Consider the following 16725-nt stretch of genomic DNA (forward strand, 5'->3'; position numbering starts at 1 on the left):
TGTTGCTCACAGTCTTTCCACATCAATAATACATTATAAAGCACAATTCACGCGCACTGGGGGGGGGGGTTCTAAGAGAATATTCAGACTCATTCGTTTTATATAAGCCATCATGACAATTCAAAATCAATATGACAGGAGGAAAGGCATTTTCAAATAATGGTGGTTTACATTTCAACAAAATTTAGGGCATTGGAATATGAGCAGTTGATCTGACATGCTTTTTACTGTATGCTTACAAAAAACAAAAACAAAAACAAAAATATATATATATATAATGTTTACAAGTGAAAGTGTATTTGTATATAATATATATATATATATATATATATATATATAGGAATACATTTTAATTTGTAAACATTTTAATATCTTTTAAGAGATATTATATATAGGCTATAAGGAATTTGATGATGAATAATATCAGTTATAGCAATTTATGATATTTATTATCAATTTCTTCATACAATTGAAAAATGTGTAAATATAATCTGGCTTTTTGAATATCACATAATATTATAAATTATTAATTATAAATGACAAAAAAGCATGTTGAAGTGTATCATAACAGTCTTTTCTGTTACCCTGAGACAGTAATAATAATAATAATAATAATAATAATAATAATAGTAGTAGTAGTAGTAAACTATTTAGTAGTTAATTTAAAATCCTGACTGTTTCCTCAATAAAATGTCTTGATTTTTAGACAGGCAATATTTCAAGCGTACCTACTGAATTTGAATGGGGACCTTACCAAAGAAGTCCAGAACAATCTTGAAAGCAACTTTGCTGTAAGAAAAAAGCAAAAAAAAAGCAAAGGAAGAACAACGAAAAAGGTACTGGTAAGTTTAAAGACATTTAATTTTTACTCTAAAAATCAATACAGAAAATTCCTACATCAGACCCTATTTTTATGGACTTTTATGGACTCATGGAGTTTGTTTTTGCCTTAAAAACAACCTTTAACTTGACCATTAACAGTAGCATTGTTACTGTCCAGTTGTGACCAATTTATTCCATTCTGTTCACTAGTGTACCAAACATCTTTCACAGATATATGATGATATTGGCATATTCATAAAAAATAGCATCGTTACCAAGATGGCCCTTACTAGTCCTGTTCTCTCCTTCTACTACAAAAAGTGACATTTGCATGTAATGTTGTTTAAAAACCCTTTTGTAATGGATAGAAACGTCTGATATTTTATCTGTGATAAGAGTGGGGAACACTGATGCTCTGCAATTGAAAAAAAGAGTATTAATGGATCTATACATTGAATTATTTGACCTCTGATGGTCTTAGTTAAGCAGTAAAGAGACACTTTGCTTTACTGTGAAAGAGTGCCAGCTAAAGGTGTTCTTATATTCTTACACTAACTAGCCCGTAAATACAATAAATGGATCATGTGACAATTGCAATTTAGGATGCTGTATTTCTGCATTTTTAAGTCAGAGGAAAACAATAGTGTGTAAACGTCACTAACTCAATAAAATCTAATGATTGGGAGCTGTCAATTTTTGATGAACCCATACATTAGATTTTAATGGGCAGGTCTCTCCTGTTTGTGTAATTTGCATTTTGCACCAGAGCATAAAAATGAGCCAGTGAACACCCACACTGTCATCCTGATGTTCATCCAAGGAGAAACTGGAAAGGAAACCGGTATTAAAACATAGCATTCACCTGTGCTAATGATACTTCAGGGACCTAAGGGTGGGTTTATGGGCTCTGCTTGTGTAGTTGAGTGAGAGAAAATGAAAATTGTGGGATCAGGACCACTACAACAGCAGACCCCCAGACACTGTCAATCTTAATCACTTATTCATTAGACTTCCACCCTCTTCCTCGGCCATCCCTTCATCCCATGGGATCCGGTGGAGGCAGGTTGGGGGCGGGTGGGACATCCCAGCTCGACAGCAGGAGGAATCCTGAAGGAGTGTCCATGTTGGGAATGTCGCAGGAAGGTGGAGTGTCCTATACAGAAATGGGGGATGAGAGGAGACAAAACAGAGGTGTTTTTTGGGGGGGAAGGGTGAGAATGGAAGAAAGGTGTTATAGAGCTTAAACAGATGGAAATTATTGTACCATGGATGGATGGATGGGTGGATGGATAGACAGATTGGAAGAGAAATGTGAAATGAGCAGTTAGAAATTAATTTGAAAATAATAAGGCAGGAGTGTTAAAAAAAATGAATGTTCTGTCATTGTTTATTCACCCTGATGTCAGTTCTTATCCATATGCCTTTAGTTTTGTCTGTGGAACACATTTGAATGCAGCTATAAAATAGTGGATTGAAATTTTAAATTTGACTAACAATATTCTGCTCCACCATAATGCTTAAATATCTTTCACTATAAAAAATGGCTTAACACATGAACGATAAAATGGCATTGGTGGTTGCTTGTGATGTAAAGAAACATATTGCACCAGTTTAAATATATAGAATGATGTGTGAGACTTGAGAGCTGCAGCAGATGGGAATGTTTCACTTAAAATCGACTTTTAGGACTGTTCCTCATCATATGGCTTCAGAAGTCATGGAAAATAGTACTACTAAGTACTATGGAGGACATTTATGTTGCTTTATGTTTTGATAGACACATAAATGACACACACAAAAAACCCACACACACACACAAAATCAACTGTGATTAAAAATATGTATGCCTAAATGTAATATTTATGCATATGAAAGATTTATATGCAGATTTATGCATATGAGATTTCCACCCATTTGTATTTTAACCAAACCAATACATTTTGTGTTATGCATATTTGTCAGCTCATTCAATATTACCTATTTGCATCTATTTGATTTTATTTAAAGAATCATATTTTCAAAATGAATTTATTCAAATGGCTTAAAATCTGCATAAATGTTTATTGTGAAACAAATTCAGTTTAAAAAATAAGCTGCATTCAATTGTATGAGACTGAAACAAATTGGATTTATTAATTAAAAAATATATATATATGTATGCTTAAAACAGTCAGTTTAATAGTACTGTTACAGAAATCACACCTGTCTCACTTATGCATGACTGACAAATATGCATCACATTAAGTTTATTTTAAAACTGTAATCCAAATGGATGAAAATTTTATATACAATTCAAAGACATAAATCTTAAATCTAGGCCTAAATATTTAGTAATTGTTAAAATTGACAAAAGACTAATAAATGCTGTATAAGTACTGTTTATTATTAGTTCATTTTAACTAATGCAGTTAACCAGTGTTTATCACGTGAAACCTTGCTGAAAAGTGTTACCAAAATAATTTATTTTTATATGAACTATTCCTTTAAAGAAAATTAAGATATGGTGAGTGGGAGGGATGCATGGGTGGGTGGGTTCAGTGATGGATGTATGATGGATGGAGGGTGTGATGGAAAGAAATGAATGATGGATGGACAGAGGTAGAAAATAGAGTGTGACAGAGGCGGGAGACGTGGGAAGAGGAGGGGGAGACTGGCCTCAGGGATACTTAGCAAGCGGAGACCGTAAGAGCCAGGGGACGGCATGGACAGGATCTGATTGGTCATTTGTGGGTTTTCAACCCAGGGATGAGAATGAAAGAGACGCAGCCGGTTTCCCAGAGGCCTCTCCTGAACCCTGGTCCACTGCTCCCAATGGACTGTTTTCTCAGTACACAATACACACTGGCTGGAGGCCAGCAGGACTGTCCAAACAGAAACACACATTGGACAGAAGGAGCCTGTGAGATAGCGGGGTGAATGTAAAGATATCTGGGGGCGTTCAGAGAACTAGTTAGTGTAGCTTGGGGAAGCAGGGAGGAGCCGGAGCATAGGCATTGTGGGTAAACTCCATGGGGACGACCAGGTGAGGGAGGTAGTTAAAAGAAGCCGAGTCAGCGGGAGAGAAGGAATGGGGAAGTACAAAATGTATAGAATGATGAATGTAGTTACAGTATTATGGCACTACGGCAATTATTTACTCACCATCATTTCATTCTATAAGACAGATTTTCTTTGCTGTGATGCAAAGCAGCCATTATTTCAGTCTTCAGTGTCACACGATCCTTCAGAAATCATTCTAATGCTGATTAGCTTCTCAAGAAACAGTATTATCAATGTTAAAAACAGTTGTGCTGTTTAATATTTTTTGTGAAAACTGTGATACATTTTTTGGATGTTGAACATCCGAAAGAATAGAATTTATTTGAAATAGAAATCATTGTTGACCAGTTTAATGTATCCATACTGAATAAAACTTCTTTCAAAAAAATCACTTGACTTGTAATGTTCTATATTCTGCACTATATTCTAAATCTACATGGTTATGCACAGAAAAATCCATTCTGCTGTGGATTTAAAAACTCATTTTGTGCATATTCACGTTCAAAAGATCACTGGTTTTCATCTTCTCAGCTAAAGCCTCTCAATAATTGATTCTTGAAGTCTTCAATTTCAGACTAATAATCAATTTCAGTCATCCCTTGACATTTGAAAAGCCTGACAAGACCATAATATCTGCAGCACTGCAAAGAATGTGTGTGTGTGTGTGTGAGCGCGCTATATAGTCTAATGCAAGACCTCCATCTACACAATTAAAGTCAAGACGACATGTACATTATCTGAAGAAAACATGAGTGGCGCTTACCTATGCAAAACTCACTGCCATCATGGTTTTATCGTCCATTTGCTTAGAAAAGTAACAGCACACCGAACAATCCACATGATTTCATTTGAAAAGCTTCTAACCCTTAAAGTATCAACAATAGTTAATAGTGCCTTAGCAAGTATGACAAATCTGCTTGGCGTCCCCTTACGTCTTAGAGGTATTTATGGCCATTTATTTAATTCAACACTTTTAACGAGTTTTGGATGAGAAATGTAGCATTTGATGGGTTTAAACACCTCCTTGATCTGCTGCAAATTACTGCCAGGACGTCTGATTACAGAAATGTCATACTTAAATGTCAAAGTGTTTAGCCGTAATAGAGCGAACCGACCAAACAAAGGGCCTGAGCGTTTATCTTGCCGCCACTGCTGCAATCTCTACACTTTCATTAGGCAAATACAATGCATCTGATCACTCACTGTTCTGCTTTGTTCCGTGTGATTTCCTTCTGTGTAAGAGTGGGTTTGAGATGGCACAAATGCCTCTGTGCACATGTGTGCATCACCCTGACTGCTGACTATGCTGAAATAAAAGAAAGATACAGCAAAAACGTGGATTAAACTAATGTACCTCTATGGCGTTTTGTCTGTCTGCTACAATTTCACTAGCCCACAGTTGCCACCCTTTATTTGCACATGCTGTCTGTGTTTGTTTGCGGCAATGATCAATAGAAAATATATTACCATTCAAAAGTTTGATAATAACTGTATTAAATTGTAATAATATTTCACAATATATTCATCTGTTTTGATTAAATAATGCAGCTTTGGTGAGCATAAGTGTGAACAGCTTGTTACGACCCTGTTTAGGGACCAACATAAGAAAGCCGTTCTAAAGGCAACAAATACCACAGTGGCCAGGGCAAAGAATTAACATTTTATCGTACGGGTAAAATAACATAACCAAAAAAAAAAAAAAAAAAAAAAAAAAAAAAAAAAAAAAATAGAGAAGACAACAAGAAATGTATATAAACAAACAAAGCTTCCTATCTCCCGAGGAAGAAATCAAACACAGCAAAAGTCTTCCGGGTCAGCTCACTTACCTATGCTTTCTACGTACTCTGTGGTTACTAAACAAGCAATCACTCACCATCCTAAACAAAAGAGAATAAGGAAAAACAAGACCAAAAGCAAACACAAAAACAGAGTTCCCAGGGCAAGCTGCCATTGAAGTGCCACCAGCAGCTCTTCAATAGGCAGGGGCCTCAGGTGTTTTTAATAGTCTCCGCCCCCATCCAATTAGCAGCTGCACTCAGGAGAGAAAACAAAAAGGAGAAAGAGCAAGGCCTCGTAACACCCCCAACCCATAAAACATTAAATATAATTTAAACAAATTATTTTTTAATGAATGGAATACTCACCATCCATAATGGAAAACTGACCAAATGTCCCAATACACAACTTCAATTTTGCTGAAACTCCAAATCAGAGAAACATGTTTGTCAACTCAACTTCATTCAAATCTTTTAAAAGACTTATTTGGCATTTGCTTGGACATAGCTCTGGTAATGGCGTCTCCCACTAAGAATTAAAGACACACCCTCAACAGGAAGTTCAGGCCTGACCCAGCAACTCCAGACACTAAAAAGGACTTCATCTCAATGTAAAATCTTAACAGAGACTTTCAAAGTCACCTACAGACACCAACCCATCCATCAAGAATGGCGTGTAGTCCTCAAAAACAGCGTCCTTTTCACTTTCAAACTCAAAAGATGGAAGTTTAGTCAAGTATTGACTAGAAGGTTTAGAAGAACTAGCCATCTTCAGTACAAAGCAATCAGCCATTTTATGACACTGCTTTTTGCAATAAAAAGCTAGCTTCTAATCAAAGTCAGACACATTTTCTCAAACTCCCTTCTTACCCTAATGAAGGAGCTGGATTTAAGACCTGCAGTATTTTCAATACTCTCATCAGACTTTGTACAAGATGACTGAACAAACACAATTTTGGGAGTCAACGCGAACTCATCTGCTAAATTAGCTGCTTTGTATACCTGGGGTACCTGCTGTTCATTCAAGAACATTGCCACAATCTGAGGAAATCAATTCTTAAATTCCTCAAGAATTATCATCTAAGCTGGGCAAAATCTGTAGGATTTCATAGGATTTCACATTGAAGCAGTAAAGCCAACATAAAGTTAGAGCTACACGTTCAAAATGAGTGAAGTATTTATCCAAACCCTTCTCTATGAAGGGAGGAACCAACCGAATGTTCTTGCAAACATCAGAGTCAGCACCAGCTTTAGACGTTACAGCTGCTTGACTTGAGGTAACTGCTCCAAGTTCTAAACCTTTCAAACACAGTTCTCTCCATTTCCAATTTCTCTGACTCCAGTTCCAACCTTTTTAGCTCTAAGTCACTTGCAGTTTGTTTTTCTTTAACATGCAGTTCTTTAAGTTTTAATTCAAGTTCAAGTTCCTTCACACGCTGAGACTTTATCAAATAACTCTTTACATTTATTCATTTAGCTGACGCTTTTATCCAAAGCAAATCTTAGAATCTTTAGGCAAATCAAACTAAGTAGTCTGCAAATAGTTTGAAGCAGCTCCACTAGAAAATCCTGATTTACTAATGCAGATAAAGGTTGTTGTCTCATGGCAGCCTTGAGAGTACCATGAACCATCAATTTTATAAGAATCTACAATTTATTGAAGCTCTGCTGTCCTACAGCTATAAAGCTGTTCTAATGAAGACTGCACAAACTTCTCCAAATCAAAATCCTCCATCACAAATCTTCCCCTGACAAAAAGTAGTGAGAAAAACTACTATAAACTAAAAAGTAAACAAATAGGCCTACAAGAATTTTACCCCATGAAACAACTCCAGCCCATGGCCATTGAAAAATTATTTACACAAAAAATTGGTCAAAACCCACCTTTGCAGCCAAAGGACATGCCCAACGTAGCCATGCATCAAATACAAAAGCATGCTACAAACAACAAAAGTAGCAATGCATTAAATACAAAAGCATGCTACAGTACAAAAACAAAGTAGAAATGCAATAAACACACAAAAGCAAGCTACAAGACACAAAAGTAGCACTGTTTAACACAAGCTACAAGACACAAAATAGGGGCTCGTAACACAGCTGTGTATCACAACATTTCTTAGAATTTAAATTCTATTTACCATTTGTTTTTCACAGGCAATTGTGCTTGCGGCAAGCACGTTCATTCTATAATGAAGCTAATTTACACAGAAAGGTGTGTTTGGATCAAAAGAACAATGGCTTAATTTAAATACAAAGCACTGATATTTTAGCACATTTAGTGCTTGGTTAAACTGAATTGTGTTTGGTTAGTTTGCATTGAAATATCAAGGGGCAACTGATCTCTGCCACAGACATGTTTACACGTGCAATGCCCATGTGTGCATGTGAGAGAAAAAGCAGAAGCACGTTGGTTTGCACATTGTGACATTTACACAGTATTGCGACATGCTGTCGTGCTGTCACAAAACACAGAGCGCATAAAGATGTCAGATTCCAGCTGTCATGTGGAAAATTGACAAGAACAACAGAAAACCCGGTGGGAAGCAGAAATAAAAATAATGTTCATGTGACTTCCAGTGTCGACCAGACGGCGGGACGCGATTATGGCTGTCCAATAATGAGCTAGTCAGCACGAGTTAGCATCAAGAGGGACAAGAAGCAAATCTGACATGCAGACTTATCTATTTAATTACCTCACACTCCTGATGTGTGTGTGAGAGAAAGATGGTTGAAGGTTTATTTGGTTATTAACACGTCCATTATCTCACACACACAAATGCACACACTCATTACTGGCTGAGTTGAACTGATATTACAGTGCTGGTCCAGGTTATGAAATAATGCAATTAGCAGCTCTTGCAAAGGCAAGCATCACTATTACCCAAGTCATATCTAGAGAACTGAAGGTGGACTCTTCTGATTTGAGCCAGTAATGGGGTTGTGCATAATTCAGAACTGAAGAATTGGCTCAATTTTAATTCATGAGTTGGACTTGAATTTGAATTAAATTGGCTACACCCCACAGGAATTTGAACTGGAATGAAGAATTTACTGAGCAGCAGTGCAAAGAAATGCAATGCAGATAATGCATTCCGGGAAGTGTTCTTTTACCCTGATCCAAAAGTTAATATATTAAATTGATATATTAAATGGGTCCTTGATTATGGTTTAACTTTTTTAACTTTAGTTAGCGTGTACTGTTGCTTTTTGAGTATAAACAGCATCTGCAAAGTTACGACGCTCAAAGTTCAATGCAAAAGGGAGATAGTTTATTTTACAGAATTTGCTTTTTAAGACCTAAGCTTCATTCAGACTGTCAGCCCAAATCCGATTTTGTGCATATCTGGATGGAATCTGATTTAATTAACTGACTGTCCAACTGTTCATATCCAATTTTTATGTCCATAAGCGCTCTTTCATTTTTACAGAATGTGCATTGGTTTCTATAGTAGGCTTAATGCCATTGCGTTGTTATGCCTACGCTAAAAACAACAGTAACAGCAATTTTTCAGCAATACTGTAACGGGGCGAACAAGACGTGAGACGTGCGGATCCATTTGCAAGGCTTTATTCAAAGGTGAGATCACAAAACAAGCAAGGTTCATGCAATGGCAAACAGGAACATCACAGGCAAGACAAAGAGTAATCCTAGGGCAAGCGTGGGTAGACGATCGGCGAACAATATCCAACAGGGCAAGACAGAGAGATAATCCAGGTACAAGAGCAACAGTCCAAGAGAGGTGCAAACAGAGTCTGAATGGCAAGGCAAAGGGTTAATCCAGGAAACACGTGCAAGAATCAAAACACTAGAAAACACACAAGGCAAGGCAAGGCATGGCAAGGCAAGGCAAGACTAGACTAGACTAGACTATGACAACTAAGTGGGCTCCGTAGAGTAGCTATAGTAGACCAGATTCATGACAAATACAGTTTGCAATAGAGATATTGTCTTATGACATGACAACATGTTGCCGTCGCGGTTGCACTGTATTATTATATTTGATCTTGTGAGGCAGCGGCAGAAACTCAGGAAGCTTGAGTGAGCGGCTTTATTCCGTGCTGCTGTCTCCGCTACTTTACTTTTTTTTTTGTCTCCGCTACATTCAAAAATCAAAGAGGTACGTATACTAGCAGTATATTGTTTTTTTCCACTTGACTTGCATTTCGCAATGACACAAGCTTGTATCTGCAAAGATGTTCAGCTTGTTTTCTGCAAAAACGTCTGATGTGTTTATGTTTTACGTGGTGTGAGGATGTGAAAAAGCTACGCTAAATCTAATCTGAGCGGTCAGACTGAAACGGATTTCCAGGAATGCGATTTGAGTAGGATTCCAAACCACATACAAATGTAGCTCAAAATGGATTTGCATAAATCGGATTTCATGCAGTTTGTGGTCGTTCAGACTATCTAAATATGATCGGATTTCAATCGGATTTGCACAAAAATCAAGATTTGCGCTGACAGTCTGAACGAGGCTAAAGAGCTTCTTCCTGGGTCTGTGACATCACAAACCCTAAAATTTACATAAACCCTGCCCCCCGGGAACACGTAGCAGAGGGGGTGGGGCCATGTTTCACATGCAACTACCCGTAATGGTAAGGGGCGTGATGTATCCAGACAACATGCACTAGGCGGTTAGTGAATCTCAACACACTGGGCCTACTAACCAATCTGAGCCCATTGCGTATTTCTGAGGGAGGGGCTTCATAGAACTAGGAAGTCAACAGACCATTTTAGGAAAATGTAAAATATGTGAAAAATAATGTGATAAGTTTTTTTTAAAAAAACAAAGCATGAACACATGTTAACATGCACCCCATAAACACAACAAAGCCTTTGTAAATAGCTGATTGACCACCCCTTTGAATATAATTAACTCTAAATTTTTAAATGTGGCACTCCTATAGCATCTATTAATCTGTCTACCTATTTATTAATCTCTCTCTATATATAACTAACATTCAAACCTCAAGGCTTTTTTAAAATCCAAAATAATGGTGGATTTTCTACTTAAAGTTTCTAGCATCCTGTTTACTATCTCAATTCAAATTCCATTCAAATTCAGTAATTCTTAGTTTATTGCTGAATGGTGAACAACCACGGCAAGTAAGCAACTACCTAGCAACCACCCCGAATATCCTAACAACCACATAACAGGAACCTGGCAAAGCCCCAGCACTGTAGCAGCAACTTTTGCACCATTCACAATCTCTTCAGAAAATGTAAAAATGTAGTTAGTTTATATACCAATCAAAATAAATACTTTACTCAACAAGGACATGTTAAACTGATCAAAGGTGACAGCTTTATATTCTATTTAAAAAATGCAGTTCTTTTGAACTTTCAAAGAAGTTCAACATCAAGAACCCTGAAATAAATGCATAAAGGATTCCACAAAAACATTATGCAGCAAAGCTGTTTTCAACTTTGATTATAATAAGAAATATTTCTTGAGCAGTAAATCAGCATATTAGAATGATTTCTGAAGGATCATGTGACACTGAAGACTTGAGTAATGATGCTGAAAATTCTGCTTTGACATCACATACATACAGTACATATACATATATAAATATAAATATTTTGACTTGTAGATAAAGCAGCGACCAATGAGTGTGTGCAGAAATCAGCAGACAGTCCCTTAAAACCAGTGCATGAAAAAGTGATGAAGATTAGTTCTGTTCCTGCTTATAACTGAGAGAGAGAACTGAGGTCCCAGACTGCAACAAAGACATAAACTCTGGTTCTCGTGAAACTGCAGAGTAATACAAACATACACAGAGAGAAACAGAGGGAGAGCAAACGGAAAGAAAGACAGAGGGAGAGATTAACTGGTGAATGTTGACCTTGCCAGCTGGTGGTTGAAGGAGCTACTTACACACACACACACACACACACACGGATATAGCTCTCTGGAGTGCACGAGCTGTCAGGTTGGCACTATGATGCAGTGGAGGAGGGGCCATATAGGGTGTGAGTTTATACCAATCCCTAAACATCCTCTCCAACACAAACACTCTACATGCTTACCCAAAATCCCACAGGCTGGGTGCCTCGCCGTTCACAACTGGCCTGGCATGGGCCATCGCAAGCCTAAATCACATCTGATCTCTGACCTCCATACGGTCAGTCCAGAAAGCAGATCTCACACTCCATCAACAAATCTGCTTCAAACATTTGCTTGGTCTTCATCCAGACAGCCAAGATGCACACAGTAAAACATGTTTTATTATTTAATTTGTTGCAGTATTTTTTTTTTGCATCAAATGTTTTTAAAATGGCAAGATAAAGTGCAATGAGCTTAAGTAGTCAAGTAACTTTAACATCACTTTGATTTTGCTTAAAACTTTATTGTTAAAATATTTGATAATATTTTTTAAAATATTTCATCCTTAAATATTACTTTTTTTTTTTTTAAATTTAACTATTTTAAAATTATTTAATTTTAAATTGTATATACATTCATATATTTGATCATATATATATCCTAGTTTAATTTAAATAAACTGAATTATAAAGAAAAAATATTCAAATAATGCTCAAACAGTTACTGTCATCCATATAGATATCCATCAATAAATCCAGTTCTGTGTCGGCTCTCATAGGGACTGTTTTGCATACAGTGACTGTACTGTAACAACACATAGCCTATTATAGACTTTAGTATGTTAGATATTGAAAAGATCATTTGAAATAATAATTTGTTGTCCTATACCTTCCAAAATGAGACACAAAGGTGACGGTGAAGCTTGAAGGTCCTGCATTGTTCAGCGATGGACAGTCAGTCATTTTATTCAAAATCAAACTCCGTCCAGTCTCTTCAGAAGATCTATGCAGAAGAAATGAGAAGAGACAGTTTCTGTATTAGCACCATAAATCCTCATAAAACAGGGCAACCAGGTGCAAAAGCAACATCTATTTACACTGACGTTAGAGAGCAATATTTCTGATAAGAGAAATGGGTTTAGTTCACATCTAAAGAACAAGCTGCAGTTTGGTATCACACACAGATCTCAAAATAATCTATTGTACATTAATCAAACTATCTAAACAAACAACCTCTGCCAGTTCATAAATCTTTTTTTTGTTTTTTTAGGAAGAAAAATATAATTTGCTCGCTTACAAACGAAAACCTCTTGCACCACAAGGGGGCGTTGTTCAATAGTGAATTACACTTCGGCCATATAAACTGTAACTGTATATCGCTTCAGCTATAAATTATTGATAGGGTGGGACTATTATTAGAACTAATCATAAATTTCCCTACATTTCACATTTTTAATCGAATTACTATTTAGTAATTAATTGAACACTTTCACCTAATTATTAACTACAGAAAGCAATCTGAGATAAGGTGCTTTTAGACAATGGTGAAGTCCATTGTTGGGTTCAAACCTCAAATCGTGTTGCTGCCAGCCCAGATGTTTAACTCCTAAACTAAGCCATTTAAATCTGAATTTAGACAGATGACATATTTCCACTGATATGAACCTTATATGAACCCTGATAAGGATTTGACCCAGAAACCGCCCACATTCTTACGTTTATGTTTTCACTGCAGGTCAGGTCCTCAATTTGAGCGAAAGATGAACAGATGAAAAGAAATGAACTTTCCCTGACTGTGGGAAAAGACCAGTTAGACAGACATTGAACATGAAACTGAAACGATCTGGGTCTGGGTGCCTCACCAAAGAACAAGTACTGTTGACTTTAATGAGGCAATCGGACCACATTTTCTGAACATTTTCCATGCCTATGTTTCTTCTGACCCCTGAGCAGCAGTTTACAGCAATATCACCCGTTGTATCAAGACACAGGCTTTCTGTGGACTGCTGTTGTTCAGATACGGTCTATAACTGCTGAACCAGCACGAGTGTAATTCCACGTCAATCTAGAGCCTGAAAACACACAGGAACATCACTGCTGTTTCAAACAAACTGCAGCAGTTCATTATGCCTTCAACTGTCTCATAATGCAGGTCAATGTCACAAATAAATATAACAACAACATCTGCTTTTATGTGTTTAATTGTTAAAGTCATTTGCTATTTTGGTTCAGAGTTCAAATTTTTTTAAGTATTTTTAAATTGGCAAGATAAAGTGCAATGAGCTGAAGTAGTCAAGTAACTTAGAGATCACTTAGATTTTACTTAAAACTTGAATATATTTATTGTTCAAAATATTTTATTATTTCTTATTAAATATTTAATTATTAAAAATATTACAACTTTTTTAAATGTTGCAATATTTAAATATTTTTTAATTTGAAATTGTATATTCATTCATATATAATGATATTTACTCAGATATCCTAGTTTAATTAAAATAAACGTAATTATAAGATAATGTTGACAAACTTTATTTTACAAAGTCCATGTCACGTTTTACAATACAATGAAAAGTTATAAAAATAAGAACATATATTTTAAAAAAATATTAAGATTATAACGTTTCGGTATCCTGATTGCTGACACAATTTTCATGATAATTCTGTACATTTTCAATACCATAAGGAATCTGGATTTTTTATATGTTAATTACCACAATCATTTGCAGTAATTACTCCCAGTGGTGATACTCGTTAGATTCACATTAGCATGTTTAAACTGCAGTAAAAAAATATTGCTTTTTTTTTATCAGCATGCATTAAAGGCAGTACAACAAATACTCGCTTTGTAAATATTTATATTTATATATAAAATATTTATAAAATATTTCATTGTTTTTAGAATTACAGTGCAGATGACTGATTTCCATTATAGCTATACATATCATGTATATATATATATATATATATGTATATATATATATATATATATATATATATATATGCATTATTATTATTATAAAAAAAAATTCAAAAGCAAAATAGAATTTATTCTTTCTTAATTTTTATTTTGGAGTGAAATATGACCTTGAAAGGTTTTGTGAGGTTTTGCTTTCTCTTAAAAAAAAAAAAAAAAAAAAAAGAGTTGCAAGGCCGCTATTTTTAATTTGGCCAAAAGTTAAAAAACATTTCCATTTATGTAAATACACAAAGAAGATGCCGAAATGCAACATTTAACATTAACACTACTGGGTTCAAATAACTGCTGTAGGATCTCATAGGAGTTCAATGCAGTGTAAAAAAAAAAAAAAAAAGTTTTTTTTGCATTGAGATTCCTCAAGTGTATTTTGAAGCTGATCACAAACACAGTTCCAAACCCCTGGAACAGCAACAGACTATGGAAATCTCTTGTGTTCAAACATTCCCAGTCTGCGGGATTGCTTTGAAAGTCAAATATGCTGTGTGTGAGTGTGTGTGTTTACATATAACGTGTTTACATATACCGCTTGAACCCTAACCTGCACTGCGCTCCATTGTTGTCTATGCAGGCTCACATGGAGTGAACGTTATTCACATGAACCCATTTGGTCCATTTCAAAAAGAGTGGCGAAAGTCACATGACCATGGTGCATGATGAGTCAGGGAAGAGTAAACAGGTCAGTACACTTAATCAGACACTTCCTGTTTTTCAGAATGCACACACCCGCATTTCACGAGTCAAGTCATTTCAAAGGAAATTTTTAGGGAAATTTATGAAGCACACTTGTAGGAAAACAAAACATCATGTGACTCCTATTTGAATCTCAGTGAAAATTAATTGTGTACTTGTTCAGATTGTTAAAAAAATGTTATCTGTGTTAAAGAGATACTGAAGTTCACCCAAAAAAGAAAATTCTGGGATCATTTACTCACTTTTTCAAAAGAAAATGTGAAATAAACAACACTGGTCCCCATTGACTTCCACTGTATGAACAAAAAACAATGAGATGCTTCTCAAGATATCTTTTGTGTTCCACAGAAGGAAGACAGACATACTGGGTAATGAAATGACAAGTTTTCCTTTTTTGGATGAAATATCCCTTTACCAGACTACTCCCTTCATATTGGGTGTGTAACATGTTTAAGTCATGACTGTGTTAAAAAACAAAAGTCAGGTGACTGCGGAAAAGGAGGAGATTGTTTACAGAATAAATGAGATGGGCCTTTTAAATTGAATCAGAGGCTTGTAGTAAAACAGGTTAATTTCCTTGTTGAATTAATCTTGACTTGCAAGGCTTGATGGGGAAATCACCTGTTAAGCACCATTATTTTCTAGACCTAAATATGTAATGATTCTGTTTGCACTAGAGGTCAAAGAAGTGTAGAATCTTGTAGTTGTTTCTAGTTTCCTCTTTTTTTCTTATTATCCATGTAGTGGAGATTCCCTCCCATACTTACTGAATAGCCTTTAATTCACATTTTTACACTTCTGCTCTGCCCAACACCCCTGTGGCTTTCACAGTTCTATTCAGCTCTATAGACATGCTAGTCATTGGGTTTTGTGATGTGTGGATACCATTGTTCTCTGACTCATTTATTGCATCAATAAAAGAAGACACCATGATACATTTCACACATATGTGAAAAACATTTAAACTTTTTTCTTAAAGAAAAAAATTACCCTAAAGATATCTAGTGTAACCATTAAATAAAAATTCTAAAATATTTTAATGATTATTTTGATTAAATTATTAAATTATTTATTTACAAATTGAATGAATTTTTAAATAATTAATATCCTTTTTTTTAAAAACCTGAATGAAAACTGTCTCAAAATCCCCAAAGGAAAGAAAAATAACAATGTGAATCATTTTTCCTAGATAGCAATACAATTTAATAGATAGTGTAGTAAATTTTAAGTGTGTCTCCAGAGTTTCAGATAAGATCTCAACAATATCTCAGTTTGCATTGCTGATGACATTCAGTGTTCAAAAGCCTGTCCGTAGGGTTCATTTCAACTACTGAAACGCATCAAGGGGGAAAAAAAGTTTTGTTTTTTGCGTCATATGCTTATTTTATGCCTGAATAGGTCTGTGTGCTTAAAGTTCAATTATGATGTCAGTCACACAAAACGAACGTGGATTTAATGACAAGTCTGACAGTGAGAAACACAAAAGCATTTGTCTGTTCCATAAATACTCATTTACGTCTACTGATGACCTCAAAATTACAGATTTCTTTTAAAAAGTTTTCAAACACATAAATACGATGAACATAAAATAG

General features: G+C 35.5%; 1 protein-coding gene across 1 annotated transcript in view; it reads right to left on the reverse strand.

The window, feature by feature from the left end:
• Positions 1-839: 839 nt before the first annotated feature.
• The window catches only part of LOC306853128 (uncharacterized protein), a 28732-nt gene continuing 12846 nt past the window's right edge, over positions 840-16725 (reverse strand). The window contains exons 4-5 of the mRNA XM_079390324.1: positions 12353-12466; positions 840-1975 (exon numbers count right to left, since the gene is read on the reverse strand). Coding sequence (XP_079246450.1) covers positions 1816-1975; positions 12353-12466 — 274 coding nt within the window. The 3' untranslated portion in view covers positions 840-1815. The remainder of the gene's footprint in view (positions 1976-12352; positions 12467-16725) is intronic.

Source organism: Barbus barbus, assembly GCF_936440315.1.
Source record: "Barbus barbus genome assembly, chromosome: 33".
Taxonomy (NCBI): Eukaryota; Metazoa; Chordata; class Actinopteri; order Cypriniformes; family Cyprinidae; genus Barbus; species Barbus barbus.